Source organism: Podarcis liolepis (genome assembly GCF_965112155.1).
Source record: "Podarcis liolepis genome assembly, chromosome: 1".
NCBI classification, from domain to species: domain Eukaryota; kingdom Metazoa; phylum Chordata; class Lepidosauria; order Squamata; family Lacertidae; genus Podarcis; species Podarcis liolepis.
Window position 1 is genome coordinate 91057697 of NC_139554.1, and position 24347 is coordinate 91082043.

A 24347-nucleotide genomic window follows, 5' to 3' on the forward strand; every position below is an offset into this window, starting at 1 on the left:
AGGCAATAGTTTTGATCAAACATGAGATTGCATATCTTCACAGCCCTGCATATCATCTCTGTAGCTGCGGATGGATGTAATGAGTTATTTTATTGCATTTTGGTTGTTTATGTTTGCCTGTTGTTTGGGGGGTGGAATTATGTAGTTAGCATCTGGGCCTATGTCAGAAAATAATATTACAACACAGATAATCATAGATTTAAGGTATGGGGAAGTATCATTGTTAGGCAGAGAGCTGACAACATAAGAATTACTACAATCATGTAATTTGGCTGGGGAAGGGAAAGACACATAAAAGATTTCTTTGAGTTTAGAAAAAGTAATTGTAATTGACATTAGGAATCTTCCTCTGCTTATCTCAAAGTAGCAGCTCCTGAGGGTTATATCATTCCCAGAAGTGCAACATCTATGACTAATAATAATTAGTAATATTTTGTAATCAACTTCTAATTAACAACTAATTAGTATGTGATTATAACAAGAACACACAGCACTTGTTTTCAAAATGCTTTACAGATTCCCTCCAAATTAATCACTGTGCTCTTGTCTGAGAGGTTAAGTATTACCTTCCTGGGTTAAGTTGATCTTTAGAAGTTGTTAAAAGCTAATCGTTAATGGAGATGAGGAGACCTTTGAATGTTTCACCCCAAAATTCCAAACTCTGAATGAAGAAACAGTTGTTTTCTTTTGGAAGATCATTATCATGTGCACTCTGCTTCAGCCGTGTATTCCTTAAGGAGGATGTACTAAGGTTCACTTCATATGTAGGAATGTAAGCAGGCATTGATTTGTGTTCTGTGTTTATCGTACGCAGTGTTGTTTCTGCTCTGCTGCATGTCAGCATCCAACAAAAACTACATTATTCGTCTTGCTGTCCACTGTGGTGGAATTTTACCTAATTAATTACATTCTTGTTACATTATTTGACAACATTCCTTCCAGTGCAAAGGCCATTTATTGCAGTGCAAAGGAAGCACAGTGCAAATGGAAGGGAACCCCAGCAACAATTATGCAATCGTTTGCAGGCTGAAAACAACCACAATGAATACCAATCCTATTCGCTGGATTGATTTCCATTCTGGACATGCACTAAATAAGCAAATGTCATTAATTTCCCTTCCTGTTTCCATTCCCATTAGAATTCTCCAACATCCCTGCGAAAAGCAGGCATGTGAGCAGACTCATGTTTCTGCTTTCCGCGGGTTATTTGGCCTGCAAAAAGGAGCAAGCTCATGCATTTACCCTGCAGGTTGCTGTGCTTCAGTTTAATGTGCGTAGGTTCCAGATGCACACTGGGAAGGGAAATAACACTTGTCACACTTGACTTCTGCAAAGAAGGCAGGGGTAGAGTATCTTTCACAGGGACTGGGACCTTGGTGTTCATCCTACAGAGCAAGGGTGACCTGGCAGCTTTTATATAGGCAGCACCACATGGTCTGTTCTAGCCTACTGCTGTGAAGAGAATTACTTGCTGTCTGATGTGGCTCTTTTCCTTGTAGTTCTCCTCAGGCTGGAGCTTGTTAGAACTCACAGGATGCCTACCTGCTGCAGGCCACAGATTTAAGGCTTACTATGGGCTTAAGTCAATGCGCTTTTATCTTGCAGGCAAAATCCTTGACTTCCCTTCTTTTTGTCACTCAGCTTTATGTCAATTTCTTGACATACTGTTTAAAATGAGCCACCCCAAACTATTCAGTGTATTGCAATGTAACTTCCTGTCCCTGTGTCTTAGGACCACTTCTCCCATTATGCTTTAAAGTAATGGGTACATTATGGCAAGCTGGAGTATATATTCTGTGGCAGGGCAGGTAGGATTATGTGCAAAAAAAATGTGATTGAGAAGCTTGTGTACATACACAAGGCGTTGCATTTCTGTTCTTTGCATCAAACATTGTATCAAATGCCTGTATGGACCTCTTTAGGTACTCATGGGCTGCAGCCAGCAACCTTGGCTAGTTAAGGGTTCCAAAATTTATGTATGCTGTTGTTTAAACAGGTACTTCAGATATTTAGGATTATAACTCCTATCTGCCATCAGTCAGCTGTTATGGGAGTTATAGTCTGAAACCTCAAGCAAAATATGCATCTGCAAGAATGACTACAGCTTTCAAAATGCAGTGTGATAGAGTGTGCAAATGCATGTGCACAAATATCCAGAGTTTTGAATTAAAGCAAATAATTGAGAAAGCAGCATGGAAGTACATCAGGAACTGAAGGGATTTCAAAGCAACCAACAGAAATCCACCAAAATCCAATTACACCGGAATCCAATTCTTGGAACCAAGAAAATGGCATTGACAATGGGATCTCTTCTATAGGCTTCACACTTGGATTGACTGACTCAAGATTCTCTTTCCTTCCCCTCCGTGGCATCAAGATTATTCAAGAGATGTACCAGATGTGATTGCTCATAATGAGACATACATTTACATCTTAATTGTGGACTCCCAAGTTGGGGAGGCATTTAGGTGCGGAAAATGCATGAAGAACTACGCCAGAATCAAAACAAATATGTCAAGGGGCTCAGGCTCATGTACTGCCTTTTTGGAAATTCACACCTCACTTTATGGATGCTGCTGCTGGGAAGTAACAAAGTGGGGAATGATCTTTGAAGTTTTTTTCTGCAGCTGCTAAGTGTTGACAGATGCAGTTGCTCAGCAGGTTCCTGTGCATGGTCTGTGGGAGGTGGAAACCAGTGAAGTCATCAAAACTGGTTAATTCAGGCATAAGATGCTTTAGGGATTTTGAGCCTGGTGATCCTTTCACCTTCCCTCGAATCCTAATGAGATCTCTAAAAAAGTCACCAGCCCATGATATCCACAGTACAGCTTTGAAAGTCCATGCGAATGCTGAAATCACGCTTTCAAAAGCTTGAGAATGACTGCTGACAGAGCTTTAAGGCTATAAGGTCCTTCATGCAGCATGGACCTCAAGCAAAATAAATAACTTCACACAAGCTACATGCCAAGAATCCCAAGTGCCTTCACAATTTCAGAGTCCATCTTGAATACCAGAAAGCACCAAATGTATAGCAATATGCTAAAGCAAGTGGAGGTGGTGCATCATTTACATCAGTCTGTATAGGTGCAGGCTAGAGATAGGGGAGAAATTGGATTCAGTTTGCATTTAAAGCCAAATTTATCAAATTGGCACTTTCTGAAACAGTATGAGATCTGAAACAGCCATCCTTCAGAATTCACATTTTTCTAAATTTTGTGATGCAGTTCTCTGACCAGCTAATGTATACCCAAAAAAAGGCATATATTAGGTAACAGTATGCATAAACATGAATATATTAGTGAAAATAACATTCAGTAATTCATTATATTAGGAGAACTTGCTTGCAAAAAATTGTTTATTTGGAGAAATTCACACATGCAGAAGAATTTCATGAGGATTTAAAACAAAACAGAAAATCCACATATTGCTGCTGAAATGTAGAGAATTGATTTTAAGAAGGGATCAAAACTGACAGACCCTACTATCCCTAGTCACAGTCACCAGGAAAAGCACCAAAAATGGTCCTACACAGGGACAGCCAAGGTGGTGTCCTCCAGGTGTTTGGGACTATAATTCTCATCATACTCAGTAAATGTAGTGAAGGGTTAGGGATGACGGAAGGTGTAGTCCACATCTGTCGGGACTCACCTTGGATAACCCCTGTCTAACAGCAGTTAGCAAACCTTGCTCAGTCTTGGGTTTGATGGATAGTCTGTAAGGAACCAGTGTTGCCTTCACATAGCAGGTCTATGGTCCGATAGTTGGTAGTGGGGATTATTTAGCTCAAGGGGCTAATAGGTAAGTGGATGAAACAGTAGCACAATTTATCCCTTAACAAGCAAGTTAAAGAGTTATGGTGAAAAGTTGTTTGCAAAATCTTAATATTTATTTTCATTACTTGTATTTCTGTATATATAATTAGTAATCCGGAAACCAAATTCAACTGCAGAAAATTACATTTGCTATACTTAGTGTGAGCAAAAAGGTTTCTGTGCATACTAATTATGGTCAACAGCTCTTGATTTTTATAATTAAGCTATAGGGTAAGCTTGGACTTTTTTCTTTTCTGTTTATAGAAAATGTGGCTAAGCCATACTTCCCTTTCAATATTACTGTATTCACTCAAAATGAAATTCAGCTGTTTCCAGATGACCCCAGTTCATCCTGATTTGTTTATAGGGAGGCTAGATGATGTCAGCTATTCACTGAACATTGAATGTGGTGAGGTTAAACAATGCTGCATTTTCCCTGTGACTTTCTTTGTCATAAAAAGTTCATGGGGTGGGGTTTGTTGTGCAGGACCTTCCAAGCACCTGTAATTAGACAATCATAATTTGCCAGCATGTGATTTAATCCCACCCCTACATAGTGACCTCCTGCCAACCTAGCAGTTTGAAAGCACGTCAAAGTGCAAGTAGATGAATAGGTACCGCTCCGGCGGGAAGGTAAACAGCGTTTCTGTGCGCTGCTCTGGTTTGCCAGAAGCGGCTTAGTCATGCTGGCCACATGACCCGGAAGCTGTATGCCGGCTCCCTCGGCCAGTAAAGCAAGATGAGCGCCACAACCCCAGAGTCGGTCATGACTGGACCTAATGGTCAGGGGTCCCTTTACCTTTACCTTACATAGTGACAGTCTGGAAGCAATCATAGATTCACACTTACCAGAATTTTGTGATACAGTTCTCCAAGCACAAAACAGTTACAAAAATGCATATATTAGAGGAAAGTGTGCATAAGAATAAAGCTATTTGTGGAAGTAACATACAAAAGTGCATTGTATTTAGGGAAGATGCTTGCAAACATCTGTACGTTAGTCAGAACTGCATATTAAAATACGTTCTTTAGGAGGAATTGGCACTAAAATGTTGACACATTTAAAAAAGAATTCTTAAATAGCTGCAAAATTTGGAGAACTGATTTTAAGATTGGAAAAATGAGAAACTGAGAGAAACTAGATAGATAGAGCCTTTCATCTCCAGTACCAGGTTCTGTCTGAATGTTGTTGTTCATGAATAAATGCAACTATTGAAGTTCTCCTGACTCCGGCTGTTTCCTGGACAGATCCATTGCAAGATTTCTTCACACAATGAATACCCTTCCCAAACCCACAGAATACTTCACTGTCAGCATAAAAAAGGTCTTTGGATACAATTGAAAGTTCAAAGTGAGGGCACACGCCAGATCTCCACCATAAGAATCTGCCACAGCATGGGACCAGTATGCTGTGGACCCCAACTTGTTGTTGAAGCCAGCTGGTCCTCTGTAACATGAGGGACAACAAACAGCATTTCTCCGTGTGAGCTCAGTGAGCAAGCTGAGATATGAAAAGCTAAAATCAACAAAGGCACTTTCAATTTCATTATAAAAATAATCAGAGAGAAAGCCTAATAGATGAGCAGGGGGAGGATGTTCCAGAGACAAAGCACCATGATTGAGTCCTATTTCTTCTTGCTGTTCACCTCCCCTCAGAAGTTGGAGGCACTCTGATCAGGTCCTCCAAAGAAGATAGTAAAGGTTGTGCGGGCTCATGAAGGAGCTTTACCTAAATATGAAAGCATTTTGGGGTAGTAAATTGGCATGAGGAAGGGTGGTCTACAAACTGGTGAAAAATAAACAAAGGTTCGCTGTTGCACCTCTTAAATATTATTAAGAAAATAATATTTGGATTCCACCCATTCATTATCATAGTCTGCCTGTGAAGCTCCACAACCTTGAGCACTGGAAGGTAGCTCTGCACATAAAAAATCTATATGGGGCAATTTCTCATTACCGTATAATGATTTTGAACCTTTTTATAAATTAAATAACCGCAGGAGTTCATGTAAAAAGAGGAGCAGACATTTACATATATTGCTCTCCCTCCTGCCATTTTCTCACGTCGGAATCAGCCTGTGCCAGTACAAAGAGAACTGAGTCTGCCTATTATTTTTGCCAACTTCAGAGTCAATAATAGCGAGAGGTGCCATTAGAGCAGCACTTTGGGGCAAACAGAGAGGGGCCCCACTCAGCAGGAGGAGCTACAAACACAGCAGGGCTGGCTTCCCACACTTTAAAGTACGTGAAGTAATCCACATTACCATCTTAAAGAGTCCCTTCTCTAAGTCCAGAATCAAAATCATCTAACTGTGCTACTCACATTAGAGTATAGCTGAATAGCTGTAAATTGGCCAAGGCTTCTGAGTGCATATTGAGTCTGAGTTTTTTTTATTTCGCTGGCGGCTCTTTGCTCCGCTCTGTCATCCACAATTAAATAAGTGGTTGTGAAACCTGAATCTTTGGCCTATTACCTGGAAACTTGTTGCTCTTGCCTGGTTCTAACTTCCTGAGCTAGGCAACTGAAACACTTTTGATTTCTATGGCTTATTTTTAGTTGTGTTCTGATTCATGAAAAGGAGCAGCCATAAGATTCTGCATGGCTTTGCTAGCTTTTTTAGAATGCCCTGGCATAAGGCATGGCTGGCTGGAATCCACACTGTAGCATTTTGTTGTAAATTCCACCTATATCTGCATATAATGCATATTAGTAATATCAGTTCTTTTTCTGTGCTCCTGGTTAGCATAAGCAAAAGTTAACAGCCCCTTGAATTTGTCTAGCAAGGATATTTTTAGCCTACAGAAGTAGGTTCCGTTGAAATAAATGAGCTAATACTACGAAGCAAATGTACTTAAGGCTGAAATGTAATTTATATAATCCCAATTATTTCTTGCCTAACTATGGCTTCACTTTGCCAACTTCTTCCACCCTTTTCCTTATCTGAGCTGTTGGTGTATGCTTTTTATAATGAATATGTTTCTTTTCCTATTTGTGTTTTTTGGGAGAATATTGCCTAGACATGATGAGCTGTCAAGCACTGCCAAGTTGGATTGAATGAGGCTATATTGGGACTCAATTAAAATGCTCCTTCTGAATAAGTAACTGCTACTCTCTTTGTAAATCCCCCTCCCTCTATCATGCAAAGAGAAGAGAATCTTTCCTTCTACTTGTGTGTTTATATAGAAGTGTGAAGAAAGAGAGAGAATCTATATCTTGCCTTGATTTTAACCTTGCATTTTATTTTAGGTCAATACAAATGTATAATTGATAGTGGAGTGGAATTGATGGAGCCCCGTTGACAAATCCATTTCTATGTTTCTAAGCAGTGTTTAAAAAAACCTCTGATGTTGATTTGATCTTCTCTCATTTCAGGGCCAGGAAAGAAGCAAGTTCTTCTCTGTCTTCTACCTGTCCATTAATGCAGGAAGCCTGATCTCTACTTTCCTTACCCCTGTGCTGAGAGGTCAGTGTTGATTAACAACATGGATGGATGATATTCCCCCAGATATAGTTGGGCTACAACTCCCATCATTCTAGACTATTAGCCATGCATTGTGCGGCAATAGGAGCTGGAGTCCAAGAACATCTGAAAGGCCACCAGTTTCCCAGCATTGATTTAGAATGAAGGTGGGAATTAGATGCAGCATGACTATCCCACTCCCTTAGCTAATTGGGTTTTCCTGACTTCCATGTGAATAAAATCATATGGCTGTTTAGAGTGACTAGACCACTGTGATTCTGCTGAAAGAATAGAGAGAAGTTGTTTTTAAAACGGGATACAATTTTTATGTACAGCACTGGAACTTGGAGGGCTCCACAAAGAATACAACCCCATTCCCCCTTAGGAGGTGGAAACATATGGATGACTCTTTAGAAACAGTGCCAGGGCAGTCTGGGTAATGGGAGACATGGAAGCAGGAGGTCCACCTAACCAGCCTTCTCTACTTGGGGAAGGTTGCAAACGTGGAGTTCATGTTCCTTGAGTGAGTGGATCAGAGATTAGAGGACAAGGTGGAGATCTCAGAGTTGCACATGGATCTCCAGTTCACCAGAACAGCATGGCAGGCTGAATGCCTGTGCCTATGCTTATGCACTATAGTGGGGTGTGGGGAGAGAAAAGGAGGAAACAATGCTCTTTTATCTGTTAGGGGGATTCCTTCATGTGCAGGTGCTGTACCCATGTTTCAAAGGATTGTGTCGTGTTTGTTTGTTTGTTTGTTTGTTTGTTTGTTTTAAGTACCATAAGACTTTCTGTGATATAAACATTGAAGAGAAGATGTGATTGAGTAAGCTCAGTTATGGATCCAACTTGCAATACAATACAAATCTTTATTATGGCCATAGACCAGCATTTAAAATCTGAAAAAGCGCTTTAGAAAGCTAAAAGGTATTAAAGCACAAGGTGAATATAAAAGTCTATAAGAATTTTAAAGAAACTAAAAGAATCCAAAAGAAGGGTCAAGAACATTGGACAGGTGTGGAAGAGCACAAAAGGTTTATATATAAAGGCTTTAACTATTACTTGAAGAGCACTCTGATATGTTAATTATAACTGATTTATGGCACAGGTCATCCTCCTATGACTCTGGAGTGCTGCTATGCAGAACCTAGAAACACTATACATTGCAGCAGGATCCAACATGCATTTTCCCAGCTTCTGCAAGTGATCTTCATTCCATTCCCAAACAGAAGGGCTGCTACCCTCAGACCAGCACATTGAGTTAAAAGCACAGATAATTGTATATTGGGCTATGACCAACAGATCTGGGGCAAACAAAATGGTAGTCATTACAAGATAATGCCAGCCTGCCAGAGACGCCATACTCTTTTGCTTGTCCTATATTGTGTCACTGAAGGAAACAATGTAGGAAGGAGGAAATATCTTACAGGGAGTCAGATAAAGGAGTTTTCCCTCCTGGTCTCATCTTCTCCCATAGAGAAATACAATAGATTCCGGCATTTAGACGACTTTTTAACCCTGGAAAGAGGTTAACAAGTCGGGAGTCGTCTTATACGCTGGGTACGGCTGCAGTGGGTGGCAGGCTCCGCTCTGCACCGGGAGGAAGCTGCCCGGCGAAGCTGCCCAGTGATGCTAAGCTGGCTTCGCTGGGCGACTGCCTCTCGGCGTGGAGCCCGCTGTCCACTGCTGCTTTGGAAGCTGCCGAAGCTACCGCTGCAGCAGCAGCAGTGGGCAGCGGGCTCTGCTCTGTGCCAGGAGGAAGCTGCCCGGCGAAGCTGCCCAGAATTATACATTCTGGAGTGTGCCTAGAGAAATAATTTAGGATAATAACATAATACCAATTTCTCTTCTACATCACAGCACCTTTCAGGAGCATTATAGATTTGCAAAGGTTTTTAGTTAATGTGCCAAACTGAGTAAAGTTCTCTCCTGACCACCAAGTTGCAAAAGCCCATTTCAATCAAAACATCACTACCACCCTGATATTTAACATGTCCAAGTTAGGCTAAATGCTTCCCATTTCTTGCTTCGTGTTTTGACTGCTCTGTTTGGTAGCAGGAGTATGATAGCAACGTATTGAGAACAGTTGAGATGTTGTTAGGGCCAGGCCACAATCGTTCTGGGATCTTCAGAACAGCAGTAGAGGCAGAATTATGCAGCTTGCTCTGTGTTAAAGTGTTAAGTTGTGGGTTGATATAGCAGCCGGCACAGCGATTCTTCAAGTAGCTCTTTATTATGGTAAGCTGGAATAGAACTGACTGCGAACAGCTCAGCCGGCCTGTATTTATAGGCAGCCGGCTGTCAACATTGTAACCACAACAGCCCAGAGTTCCCGCCTAAAATAACAGACGCGGACCTGAGTGAAAACTATCTACAGACCTGAGTGAAAACTATATACAGTATCCCCCTGTTGGCCCAGGGTGAAACTACACTACATAACACCCCTCCCCACCGAGATAAGGCGTTAGTTACAATCGTAATGGTTTCCTTATATACAGCACTACGCGTAATGGTTCAATTAAGCACAAAAGCATATCGGTTACATTTCCCATACTTAGACCAACAGTGATACCTGTCCAACAACATAGTCCTTTAAATAAGTTGGGCGCTTGGAAACTCTGCCAGACCGCCGGGGACTGGTAGCCAAGTCCGGAGGGTCACACAGTTCTCGCTGAGGCTGTGGTGCGACCCTAGGTGGCGTTGGAACCAACTCCCCTGGATCCGCTGCTGTGGGTGGAGCCTCCGCAAGTGGAGTGGTCTGAGTCTGTTCTGAAACGGCTTGGTTCGGCTCCACGCTGGCAGTTTGCGAGGGAGGTGTAGGTGGGGCCTCGCCATCTGTACGTGTCTCTTCTGGAGCCGCAAGCGCAGTTAGGGGCACCTCTGTAGTGTCCAAGTCCCCAACCCTGCGCCTAAGCTGGTCTATGTGCCGTCGCCACAAGCGTCCGTCTTCGAGTGCCACCTGGTACGAGCGAGGTCCAGTGACTCCCACTACTGTGGCTGGCACCCAAGGGATGTCCCCCACATAGTTCCGGGCAAAGACCTGGTTTCCTGGGACAAATGACCGTGGTGCGTTGGCACAGCCTGGGGGTTCAGCCACGGCAAAGTCTGGGTGTAGCCGGTCGAGCGGTGACCTGAGGCGGCGGCCCATAAGCAGTTCAGCAGGACTCCTCCCTGTGGCCGCATGAGGGGTGATGTGTTGCACGAACAAGTATTCGGCGACCCGCTCATGCCAGTCTCCCCGGTCCAGGCGCGCCAGTGCCTCTTTTGTCGAGCGCACCATTCTTTCCGCTTGCCCGTTGCTGGATGGATGAAAGGGTGCCGTTAGGGCATGGCGGATGCCCAGTCGCAAAAGATACCGCTCAAACGTGCCTGACGTGAACTGCGGTCCGTTGTCAGAGACAAGGACATCAGGACACCCATGCATTGCAAACAGGCCTCGCAGCACCCGGATGACAGCTTCGGTAGTGGTGGAGGGCATCAGGGCGACCTCCAGCCATTTGGAATAGGCGTCCACCACTACCATAAAGGTCCGGCCGTGAAAGGGGCCAGCCAGATCGATGTGCACCCTCGACCAGGGTGTCTTTGGCGTCTCCCAGGTGTGTCCCTTAGCTGCCGGTGGTGCAGGCCTCGACTCCTGGCACGCTTGACAGGCGGACACCCAGGCAGTGATTGCATCGTCCATATTAGGCCACCAGACGTAACACCGAGCCAACGCCTTCATTTTGACAATTCCCGGGTGGCCAACGTGCAGAGCCTTCAGGACGCGCTGACGGAGTCCCTGGGGAATCACGACGCGGTCTCCCCACAGCAGGCAGCCGCGATGAGCTGAGAGTTCATGTTGTCTGGTTGTGAAGGGCTGGAACTCCGATGCAAAAGGCCCTTGTGGCCACCCCCTCCACACCCAGTTGAGCACCCGGCTGATGGTGCGATCCTGGGCAGATGCGGAGGCCACAGTGGCAGCCGATACAGGCGCTGCCGGAAGATCCTCAATCAGAAGGAGCGATGAAGCTGGAGCCGGGTCTTCCACAAATGCTGGAAGAGGGCAACGGCTGAGGGCGTCGGCATGGCCCATCGATTTCCCCGGGCGATGGATGAGCCGGTAGTGGTAGGCAGCCAGGAAAACAGTCCATCGCAGCATGTGTGGTGAGAGGACCGGTGGAGTTGGACGATCACCGGCGAGGAGGCCCAGGAGTGGCTTGTGGTCAGTGATGAGGTCAAAAGTCCTGCCATAGAGGTATTCATGGAACCTCTTCACTCCAGCCACAAGTGCCAATGCCTCCTTGTCGAGCTGGCTGTAATTCCGTTCCGTCGGAGATAGTGTCCTGGAAAAGTAGGCGAGCGGTGCTTCTCTTCCATCTGGAAAACGGTGACTAAGGACAGCACCGATGCCAAAAGGTGAGGCGTCGCAGGCAAGGACCAGCGGCCTGGATTCACTGTACTGTACCAGCACACTGTCTGAAGAAAGGAGAGCCTTGACCGCGTTGAAGGCCGCCGTCTCCCGATGACCCCAGGCCCAAGGCGTCTTAGTGCTAAGGAGTCGGTGAAGAGGCTCAGCCACTGTGGCTTTGTGGGGCAGGAACATGTTATAAAAGTTCAGCAGCCCCAGGAATGCCTGCAACTCCGTTTTGTTCTTTGGGGTGGGGGCCTGCTGGATAGCGCGGATCTTGGATGTGGTTGGATGAAGACCGGAGGCATCGATAAGATAGCCCAGGAACTCTACCTGTGGAACGGCGATCTGGCACTTCTCCCTCTTTACTTTGAGCCCGGCCTCCTGGAACCTGGTCAGCACGGCACGGAGGCGCTCGAACAGCTGCTGGTGTGAGTCTGCAGACACCAAGACGTCATCAAAATATGGTACCACGCCCGGAAGCCCTTGCAGGAGACGCTCCATAAGGCTTTGGAAGATGCCAGGAGCCACACTCACCCCGAACTGCAACCGGCGGCAACGGAATGCCCCCCGGTGGGTGACGATCGTCTGGGCTTCAGCAGTGGCATCATCGACTGGCAGTTGTTGATAGGCTTGGGCAAGGTCCAGCTTAGCGAAGACCTTACCCTCACCCAGGGAATGCAGCAGGTGTTGGACAACAGGAACCGGATAAGCGTGCTGCTGAAGTGCCTTGTTGATCGTGCACTTGTAGTCAGCGCAGATTCTCACCGACCCATCTGGCTTGACAGGCGTGACGATGGGGGTTTCCCACTTTGCGTGGTCAACCGGCTCCAAAACTCCTTGGGCGATCAGTTTGTCCAGTTGTTCGTCCACCTTAGCCTTGAGAGCAAAGGGAACCCGGCGTGGCTTTAGCTTGATGGGGGCGACTTGTGGATCAAGGCTAAAGGAGATGGGCGTACCTGTATATTGGCCCAAGGTGCCGTCAAAAACCTCGGCAAAGTCTTTGACCAGACCCTCAGTCTCTGCGTTAGAGATGCAGTTGATGCCGGTGGCCTCCGCAGCCAGCACATTCCGGTTGGCCCTTGGACTTCTGTTGAAACTTCCTGCGCTCCCGCTTTGTCTGGTGCACGTCATCGTCTTCACTGGAGGATGCCTCCTCACTGCTGGCCTCTTCATGATGCACCGGAACTGGCTCCCTAGCAAGACGCGGGCTGCTGGACTTGCGGATCTCCTGGGCGGAGCGTTCAGCAGCTTCTGAGGCCACAGCCTCCTCAATGGCTTTCTGTAGCGTGAGGTCTGGCTTGGCTAGGAGGCGCCGTTGCAGATGGATGTCCCGGACCCCGCAGACGATTTGATCCATCAGGGCTAAGGTCTAAGTCTCGGAACTCACAGTGCATTGCAGCCTGTCGCAGGGCGGTGGTGTAGTTGTTGATTGACTCCCCCTCTGCCTGGTTCCGGTGGTAGAACGCATGGCGGGCAGCAATCTTGGACGGCTTTGGTGCGTAGTGGTTGCGGAGCTTCTCTTGGATCGTGTCCCATGGTGTTGCCTGGACTGCTTCAGGCGCAACCAACGCTCGGGCCGTCTCAAACACCTCAGGCCCACAGAGGCTGAGGAATAGGCCCCGCTTCCGATCCTTTGATACTGCTGTCAGCTCGTTGGCTTGGAGGTAGCAGTCGAACCGAGCGAGGTAGGAGTCCCATGATTCAGAGGCTGGCGCAAACAGCGGTAGAGGCACAAGTGAAGCCATGATTCCGATGCCGGCGTGAAGGGCGATGGATGGAACACAGTGCTCTAGCCAGAACAGTCAGCTCTGAATTGGTTCTGCCCAGTGATTTCGCTCAGTGATTTCGCTCTGTGATTCAGCTCAGTGATTCAGCTCAGTTCAGAGGCTGGCCGCATCTGGCTGTGCTCTGATGTCCATCAATCCCACCTTCGTCGCCAGTGTTAAGTTGTGGGTTGATATAGCAGCCGGCACAGCGATTCTTCAAGTAGCTCTTTATTATGGTAAGCTGGAATAGAACTGACTGCGAACAGCTCAGCCGGCCTGTATTTATAGGCAGCCGGCTGTCAACATTGTAACCACAACAGCCCAGAGTTCCCGCCTAAAATAACAGACGCAGACCTGAGTGAAAACTATCTACAGACCTGAGTGAAAACTATATACAGTATCCCCCTGTTGGCCCAGGGTGAAACTATACTACATAACATAAAGAATATAGAAATCTGCCATACAGCATGTCAGACCGTGTAGATCAGAACTGTCTACACTGGCCGCCAACAGGTCTCCAGGATATGAGACTGGGATATTCCTTGCCCTATCTGGAAATGCCAGGGATTGAAACTGGGACATTCTTCTTGAAAAGCAGGTGCTCTACAACTTCATTACGATCCTTCCCCATACTGTATATGTTCTTTCTTGAGAGCTGGTGGAACGCAGCATGACATCACCTGGTGAGCATAATCTAGCGGGATCACAAGTTTGCAGACCTTTGTAAATCACATTGCCATTGACTTTGCATGGCCACCTATCCACAATCATCCAGTGAGACCTATGCCAGAAAACACTGCCCTAAAGTTCCCCAGACATTCTCCCACCCATACACTGACCAGATAGACCTGTTGAGCTTCAGCAAAATTGTTGTGTTATGTGTTTTCAGCCCATGTCCTGAGATGCAAGGAGTGAAAGCAGACAGAACAAGAGGTTACCTTTAACATTGCACAGAGCAGCTCTCAGGAGAAAAACAATCACATCCACAGGAGCAAAGAGAGGACAGTTTGTGTGTCTTGTGTGTCTTGTGTGTTGTTTTTGAAACCTATTTAATGTCTGGGGTTGGATTGGGAACTTGCTTGCCTTCTATATTTAATCTAAAGTACAAGGCAGAAAGCAAAGCTATTTACCTGTGTCAACACTGGTAAGTAGGTGCTGCTCAGAACATTTTGTAGCTGATTGAAAAGGAAGCTTCTTTTAGGCTCTGCATCTTATATCAACATAGGTCAATGCCAGGACAAATAAATATTGTGGCATGGTGCAGAGTGGAATGAGGATGTTTGGTTCTTAAGAGAAAAAAGGAGCACATTCCCTTTAAAACTTGGCTGTTTTGTGTGGTCTCTGTGGCTACTATATTGAGCAAGCCAATGTCCCAAACAGCTAAAAAAGTCCTCTGGTGAAAATCAGAAATAACATGGGCAGTTCTGGACTATCAAATTTCTGCTTATGCCTCTGAAAGCAAAATACTGTAAATAACCCAACTTCAGGCACAAACACAAAGGCAGCATTATAAACTTTAGATAAATATGTCACACATTAATAATGACCAGTATTTTTTTTATCCTGTTGGTGTTCAGCTGTGAAATTGTTTTGTTTTCATTTGTTCTGGTGCAGAACAAACAGCATCTTTGCAACCACTTCTCCTGGAATATTTGCAGCTGGGTGCATGTAACCCTTGATTCAGAAGTTGGGCCACAGTCATGAGTCTAGAGGTTTCTCTCTGACTTTCACTGTGTTCTGGCTTGAGTACCCAGCCAGGTGAGCCTGGGACTCCAGTCTGGATGCCTGGGTAACTGTTCCCTCCCCATCACTTTCACACCTACTGCATATATCCAGGCACACACTGTTGGGAAGTGTTCTTATCAACAAAGTAATGTTGTGGCTTTTGGAGTCAGTGCAATGTTAATGTTTTGTGTATGGAAGATTAATTAAGGCAGGAGTTATCATCAACCATTTTGAGGCAAGTTTGCAGACTGGATAAATGGGCACTCATTTAAAGTACATCCAATGCACATTTGAAGCACACAATTCCACCCCCCAAACCAAGAAACTTGGCCCTTCCCAGATACAGCAATTCTCAGCACCCTTAACAAATCAAATTTCCCGGGATTATTGCAGAGAAAGTTATGTGTTTTAAATGTGCATTAGACACACTTTTTAAAGTCATTTGCATCACACACACACATGCACCACAACCTAGCACATACCATAACCTAGCCTATAGGCTACAATAAAATGCTTCTTTTGAGTTTAATTTCAGTGAATGTAGGGGACCCTGCAGGCACCAGGGAAAGGTTCTGTGGGCACATGTGAGCCTACAGGTGCCCTTGACTTTAAGCACCAGTTCATACAATTTTTAAAATATTATTCATTACCCACCCTTCACCAGCTGGCTCTGGGGCAGGTTACGACAATTTTAAAATGCAACATTAAAAATAGTTAGAACAAATTACAGTCACAGGAATTGCCCTCAGAATGCCACATCCTGAGAAGTCTTAGAAAGTGAGCAGAGCCCTAGGCACGCTATTTCCTGATCTGCATACATTCTGAGCCACCCACAAAACTGATTCAGTGCATGCAGGTATACTAAGGAAAACTTGTCCTGTGTTGACTTCAAGCACAGAAAAAGGTGGTAATGGGCATCTCTTTTTATTATGGCATTGGAAGGAAGGGTGGGAATCCGAATTGAAACATGGTGAAAGGGAGTTCTGTTTCTGCTTCTCTTAGGTGATGTGGAGTGCTTTGGTGGAGACTGCTATGCCTTGGCTTTTGGTGTTCCTGCTGCTCTCATGGTCATCGCTCTCAGTAAGTAGGTGGTGCTGTAACAGAGCAGCTGCAGTGCTAACATCTTATCTACCCCTTTGCAATACTGTATTGCTTGAAGCAGAGCAACTGGATGTACAGTCACTCACAGCAGAGAATCAGTGTCCACCCAGAGGCCCGGAGAAATGCTGTCTTTTGCTTTGGAGAGAACAATCTGTGCAATGAAAAAGGCAGTGTTTCCTACCACCACCCACCACCCACCCCAGCTTCTATTTGTCTAGCTGTTTTAATGCCCTCTGGAATAGAAATCTTCCCAGCAAAGGCTAGGAGATGCCACTAGACAACAGCTGATGTTGCAGGAATGGTCCCCCTTCACACACACCAAACAAAACCCAACAACATGCCAGCAGAATCCTAGAAGCCTCCTGTTTACCACATGGTTCCTTTGTATTCGTGTACTGTGCTTGTTGGATATCATCTGACATTACTGTTTGAAAAGTACATCACAGAAGCAGTCAAGGGAAAATACGCCAGCAAATGCTGCAGTTCTTTTCTTTCACTTATTTTTTTTTAAAAAGTCTACCCAAAATGGATTTGTTGCTGTTCCTGCTATTTGTTGATATGGCTGCAGATCCTTCAGTGATATGAGGTGGGCACAACTATGTTTCAGAGCATATATTGGAAAGGACCAAAGCTAAGATTTTAGTTAGTTCCCTTCCCCCCAAAATTGGGTTATTAATAATTATGGTTCAAGGTATGCGCGCGCGCACACACACACACACACACACACACAGAAGCCCAGATTAAATGCCAATTCAAAGCATGCTTATATTTTACTTGTGTGTTTCTTTACATGTATACTGTGTGCATGCAAACACATGCCTGTGATAGCAACAAAATTAAATGGCAGAACAAATCATATGACTGGACCATTTAGTCCAGTATTTCATTTGTTACAGTGACAAATGAAAAAACAACAACATCAGATTTTGAGTATTTTTTATGCATGATGATTTTCAAATCTGCTCTTGCTTGTGTCGGGTTAGGCAAAATTTAAAAACTACTTTGTCCAGAATGCACAATTGCACCACAGATGCCTCCCTCCATCCCACATCATTCTCTTCTCCATGAGCAATTAAGCACAACGTAGATAGTGGGGACAAAGCTAAGTGTTGGAAGTTTCAGGACAGACAAAAGAAAATGCTTCTTCACACAGCACATAGTCAAACTATGGAATTTGCTCCCACTAGATGTATTAACGGCCACCAACTTGGATGCATTTGAAAGAGCAGCAGATGAATTCATGAAGGATAAAGCTGTCAATGGCAACTTGCCATAATGGATACATTCTCCCTCATCTGTCAGAGGCAGCATGCCTCTGAATACCAATTGATGGGAATCTTTCTGTTGCGCTCAGATTCTTCTCAAGGGCTTCTGCTGGGCTTCCAATTTAGCCACTCCCAAAACAGGATGCTGGACTAGATGGGCTTTGGCCTGGCCCTGCAGGGCTTTTTGTAAGTTCTTGTGCTGAATTAAGGAGTGGATGTGCAGCTGTATGCGCCAGCACCTCCTCCACACTTTATCCCCCCCCCCCATGCATTATGTGAACACCTAAATAAAGTTTATAACAATCAATGTTTGGGGATACTTAGATTTTTTTTAAAAAATGCATTTTTTGTCTCAATGGACACACTCTTCGTAAGATTTCTAAAGCAGTGGAAAGTGATTCTGCTTGGCAAGGCACCTGATTTTTGACTGTGCATCCTGCCTCTGTGCCACTTTCCGTGCTATTCTGAAAGGTCCCTGTACCCCCAGGACCAACTATGAAAGTTTCTTCATGCAGATGCCTAGCTACATTGGATGTACAGTAACTCCTTTTGCCTACATTCAAACCACACTTCTTTTATAGTTGTGTTTATTGCTGGAAATGGAATGTACAAAAAGACTCCACCAGAAGGAAATATCTTACTCGAAATTTGCAAGTGCATTGGGGTAAGTGTGTTTCTTAGATATCCTTTTCATGCATGACTCTGAGATTGTAAAATCATATTTTACACATGTCTGACCCTGATGTTAATTGATTAGCCATATGAGTTTTACAATGCAATTCTATATAGATTTGCTTAGAAATAAATTCCACTGCAGTGGAATAATGCCCACTGCTGCTGCTTCTGGCCTCTATGTTGCACACAAACAGGCCCTGGGCAGAATACCTGATCAACACAATGAAGCAGCCAACATTATCCTGCTCCCTGCTGGATATACTGATTATCTCCACTCTTTCAGTCATCTGCGTAGGGCTTTTATGTCAATGATTCCAAGAGCCAGCTTCAGATTGGAGAAGGGACTTTAGCCAAGTAGCCATTCAGACTCAAAGGTAATACATGAGAATATTTTGTCCAACTTCTCTCAAAGCATAACTGCATGTTGGATCTAAACCAGAGGGCTTGGGGCCAAAAACGTTCATTGGCTCTGCTGCTCAACATCCAGAATGGCTCCCTACCATCCATCATCCTGATTAGTATTACTTTACTCCAGCACTGAGGTCACTGTGACAATTTGCACAACAAGGCATTTGAGGCTTAAAAAAAAAAAAAGATTAGGAAAAATATAACTCAGGGGTGTGATGCAATGGACATGTGAAGAATTGTGAATGGTATGAAGGATTATATTACATCACTTTCTCATTCTCCCCTTCCTAGCATATTAGAATTCAGGGTCAACCAGTGAAATTGATTGGCACTGTATTAACTGCAGTCAAAATAAGTTGTTTCTCATACAATCATTAGTACATAATTATCATATGAAATTCATCACCAGAAGGTGTGGTGATGGCCACCAGCCTGAAGGTGATTTCTTAAAATGGATTAAATACCTCGATAGGGAATGAGTTGCTCAGTGGCTATTAGCCATTACAGATAAATGGAAATTCTCTGTCCAAAGGAAGTACAATTGATGATGAGGTGCTAGGTATGGCTGCCTCAGTAATCATCACACCCTCCTCATTAACATAGGGTTGCCACTGCAGTGGGTAGGGCTCTATGGGCCCCTTTAAGAGATCTACTGTTGACCTTCTGGGCCTCCTGACACTGCTGTACCTTATCTCTGCTGTCATTGTTCATCTTCCCTCTCTGGACATGCAAGGAGTGAGCAGAGGGAGGAGGAAAAAACAGCATCCTTCACTTGCCTTGAATTCTCCTTCTGGGTCCTGAAGGAGAGGGAAAATAATGGCCAATGGCAACAGCAGCAAGGAGGAGGTGGGCTCTCTCAGGGATGGGGCCCACTTGGAGTTGGCAGTGGGCCACTGACAGAATGTTGGGGTGAATGAAACTTGGTCTTACTTTTCAAGGACAGGAAACTTTTCTCTATCATCTAGATTTTCCAGATCAACATTTCCGAAATAAAGGACACTGCAGATATGTGGTCAACTACAGAGTTGCATATATGGAGCTCACCAGTAGCTGTTAAATGTTGCCACTTTTTTCTGGTGAAAAGAAAAAGACCAAGAATTGCAGGAACAATATCAAGCATGCCACGCATGCCATGATTTGCTTTGCTGGACTAAGGGGTATGGAACCCAAGGCCTTATTCATACAACAAATGCCATTACCCAGAAAATAATATCCTTTGTGTCTTGTGGAAGTCATCCAGTGAATCAACGAAAGTGATGAAACCTTATTTAAGACAGGGATTAGGAACTTGTGGTCTTCCAGATGTTGCTAGACTGCAATTCCCATCATCCCTGACCACTAAATATGCTTGCTGGGGTTGATGGGAGTTAGTGTCCAATGGTATTTGAAGGGCCACAGGTTCTCCACTCATGATATATGGCGTGAGAGTAGGGTCAAGAAAACAATATAAGGTTGTGTAAGAAATGATGTAATTAATTGTAATGGGCTTTACGCAGTGGACTAAGTTAAACAAATGTAGGAGCAACTCCATAACCTACACATCTCTCAAATGCTTTTATTCCCCTCTAGTTTGCTGTTACAAACCGGATCAAAAATCGATCCCGGCACATTCCTAAAAGGGAGCACTGGCTGGACTGGGCCTCAGAAAAATACTCAGTAAGTCAATATTTGGATCTGAAGTATTTTAATATATATTCCTCAAATAAGATGTGAGCTATCAGAGTATAACAGCTAGAATGTAGAAATGGATCAACTCTCCTCATCTTCATTCAAAATCACTGCAAGTGTCTCCTGAAGACCACTGTAAGTGTCTTCAGAGAATGTACAAAAAATACACACACACCCCTAAATTGACTTCAGTTTTTTGTGCATGTGTGCTTCCTTTATGGAATGAATACACATTTCTGCAACACTGCCTGGGAATCGTAGTGTGAATACAGGGAAACTGAAGCTCCCAACATCAGCCATAGTGGAAATTTGTTTGTAAACTGTCCCTCTCCCAAAACAAAGCACCCAAGAACAGAGGAGTTTAGATCGGAACCAACCCAAGTTTGCCACCATGAGCACACTGTTCAGGAAGGTGCATCCAATTCCAGCTCTGTGGTTAGTGCGCCTCTATTATAGGCATGTGTTTGTCACAATCACACCTTACGATTTTAGTGTATGCCTGAAAAAGTAGTGTGTTCCCTGATACTGAGATACATTGATTTGGTGCAGTGCATACCTGCCTACCCGTTTTCTTTGTTCCTCCCTTGTGCTTGCTATATTAGCTCACATTGTTTACAGTACATTTGCTCAAATATCCATAACCAGATTTGTCATGTGTGATTATTCTGCAGTAACTGGGTCACCCCAAATATGCATAGGCATAGCTCTCTTTGCATCAGCCTCCAAAATCATTGCATCTAAAATGTTCCACAACGGAGCTGAACGGATTGAGAAGCACCTGAACACATCATCTGCAGAACTGGTGTACTTAAAGCATAAAAGTTGATATTAGGGAAAACACACATATTTTCCTACACGGAGTTCACATCCATGCAGCAAAATTATGTTGTCTGAGACTGTTGCTTGTAGACCTTTCTTCCCTACTAACCATTATTGTCTTTTGCTTTGTGTTTCCTTTCACAGAACCAACTGATAACTGAAGTTAAAATGGTGACACGGGTCCTGTTTCTCTTCATACCACTTCCAATGTTTTGGGCTCTCTTTGATCAACAGGTAATGTGCAGTACTATCTAGTGTGGCTTCACTGTACCCCTCAGCCCCAGTATCAAGATAATGCAGCTGCAGGACTTTTTTCAGAACAGGAGCAATGACATCATTGGGTAAAGAACCAGGGTAATTGGCAGACACACTTTGTTCTGGCAAGTGATTGAGCTAGTAATAAGGCTTTCAGGTCCTTTCCGTTAATGGGGTTTCTGCATTACAGTAGGTTAGGTTAGCAATTTAAATGGCAGTAGTACATCTTTGCAAGCTTGTTTTCATTTCTAATAAAAAGCTTAAGGTTACATTTCAGCTGGGCTGAAGATCTTTTCCTAAATTTCAGTGTGCTTTGCAAGTTTAAACATATGCAGCCAGAAGTAAACACCACTGTGATCAACAGAACTTACTCTCAAATAACTAGGTATAGGGATACAGACAGGGTGCAAAAAAACCTTAGACTTTATGGTGCCACAGGACTCCTTGATTAGCTCCTGCACTTCAGAATTTACCACTACACCACTGTGTGTGAAAGTAAAAGGTGACCTTCACCAGTGACTTTCACAGTCTTATGTTCGATTCTTTAGTTTTCTGAACTGTTTTTTTAAAAAAGCTGTCATGAAAATTCATCAGCAAATTGCTCCAAACATGCACAATTTTGTATGCAGTTTTACATCCTAACACATATCGTTGCAATGCAATTTCCCATAATCTAATGCATTTTTAACTTCTCCAGACCTTTATTAGGCATTACAAGTATAGGCCATGATAAAACATCTATATATAAAATTTTAAAATATATACAAATAAACAGCCACGTAAAATATGTAATAATGAGGATTTTCATTGGAATTTCTTCTCTCTAAATAGTGCCTAAGAGATACTATTGACAAAAACTCAGCTACCCTTGCAGTTACTTCCAGGTGAATGTCAGACAGATAGAAACTAATATTTTCACTGTGCCGTGATGTTAGACTACCCAAAAAGGGGGATAGCATATGTTTGTGTAGCTGGTTGTACAATGGACAGAAGAAAAGTTTCCTGTAATGCACACATTCAAGCAATTAAACAGAACAAAAAACCCTCTGATATTATTAGAGACCAAATTAAATTCAGCTTGTATTTAACCTGCACCTAACCTGCACTTTTCACAACACTATGCACACCAAAACACAACCACTGTTGGAAATTTTCACTTCTCCAAATTTTGCAATGGAGTTCTACAGCAAAGTAAAGTATTTAAAAATGCATATGCTAGGGTAAGGTATGCAATAAAATGCCTGTAGTGAGAACAATGTACAAAAATGCATTGGTCCCTCAGCTTCCGTCAAGAGCAGATAATCAAACATCCCCAGAAATGATAGACATTGCGGATGTTCTTTGAATGTGCCAGACACTGTAGAACATATTGTTCTGTTTAAATTTCCAATGGCAATCCCTATACATGTGGATATTTAAATCCAATGATGTAGTGGGCATATATTTGCCCCACCTCCATTCCTCTTAAGAGATCCTGGGGCACATATACACTACAAGCCTATATCAAATTTATTTATACCAATTGTCACAATCAAGATAGGTGATGAGATCCTACACACACTTACATGAGAATAAGTTCCATTGAACTCAATGGGACTTGCTTCTCAATAGACATGTGGTGGATTGCACAGATAAGCCCTTGAAGATGAATCCATCCCTAACTATTTATTTTCCTTTTCATTGAGAAACATTGTTTCTGGGTTTCTTACAGCATTTGACTAACAGAAAATAAGATGAATAAGATACTTCCTTGTGTGGGAAATATACATGTCAAGAACTGGGTATTGCTTAGAAAATCTTACATTTGATTCCATTTTTAAGAACAGCCTTCCTACCTTGGTTGTGTGCATAATTCTACCTGTTGCTTTAGCCTCTTCTTGGTTTGCTAAATGTGATTCTGTGGATTTTCTCCCTATTCAAAGGGTAGGCATTTAGGAAAAGAATTGACAAGGTTCTGTTTCTGATAACACATAAGGAGAAAATGCACATGCTTTCATTTAACTGCAATTATTATATATGTTAAGAATGTATGATGAATGCATTTTCATGTTCTGAACCTTAACAATATTTCATGGCCCTTTTTGGTAATTTGCTATTGCTTTTTTTTCCAATGTTGGCCATGCATGCAGTACTCCATGGTATTCATTTTGATCTGTTTTCTCCTTAGGGTTCTAGGTGGACACTGCAAGCCACTAAAATGAATGCTGACTTTGTAAGTAGATAGGGTTCATTCACGATAATTATATTTCTTCATTAAACAAATTCAAGTCAGTAGTTTAAATTATGGGCTGGCAGTGTAATAAAGGGTCACACTTCTATTGATTTTAAAGTAAGTGCATCTCTAACGGAACAATAATTATAGACTTAATGACTAGTGGGGGGCAGGACGGGAGAACAATTTAATATGGAATAGAAGAGATATGGAGAGTATCCTCCAGCAATTAATATATTTTGGCTCAGTGAGATTCTGAGAGTCCCTAAGCGAATTCCCATTTGCTCTTTAGCCTACTGTGTCATGTTATTTATTTAACAAAAACTGTGTACTGCTTGATAATAAAAAGACCCTCTAAGCGATTTACAGATATATAAAATAAAACATCAAACCTTTCAGTAAAACCAGGTATTTAAAAGCTTTCAAAATATTATTAAATTAAACAGTAGCTAAAAACAGATAAAACACATTACGATCATCTTCATGGTCTTCCACTTACTTTATCATAGTATTGTCATGATTTTCAGCCTACTTTGTATTATTACCATCAGCAACAACAGTAATGTTCAGTCAAGGTAGGCAAAGCCAGCTGAAAAGTGTTTTCATGCAGTGGGTGGACAAAATAGGATCTTGGACTTCTGGCTGAAACTCTCTTTGACTAAGGTTATTATAGGAAGATGATGTCTCAGCAGAGAGCTAAAGTCTACTGAAGCCTTATGGATGCAACCATGTGGTTGGTTCTGCCTCTTGGGAAAGGTGGCTGAATTATGGAAGAGCCCTTGCCTGATTT

The 24347-nt window shown here is 43.5% G+C and overlaps 1 protein-coding gene across 3 annotated transcripts in view; it reads left to right on the forward strand.

Moving 5' to 3' along the window:
• SLC15A2 (solute carrier family 15 member 2) overlaps positions 1–24347 on the forward strand; it is a 71401-nt gene that overhangs the window by 22520 nt on the left and 24534 nt on the right. For all 3 annotated transcript variants that reach the window (XM_083489584.1, XM_083489585.1, XM_083489583.1), the window contains 6 exons: positions 7186–7276; positions 16157–16234; positions 18102–18184; positions 20173–20259; positions 21235–21324; positions 23513–23557. In XM_083489584.1, the coding sequence (XP_083345710.1) occupies positions 7186–7276; positions 16157–16234; positions 18102–18184; positions 20173–20259; positions 21235–21324; positions 23513–23557 (474 nt within the window). The remainder of the gene's footprint in view (positions 1–7185; positions 7277–16156; positions 16235–18101; positions 18185–20172; positions 20260–21234; positions 21325–23512; positions 23558–24347) is intronic.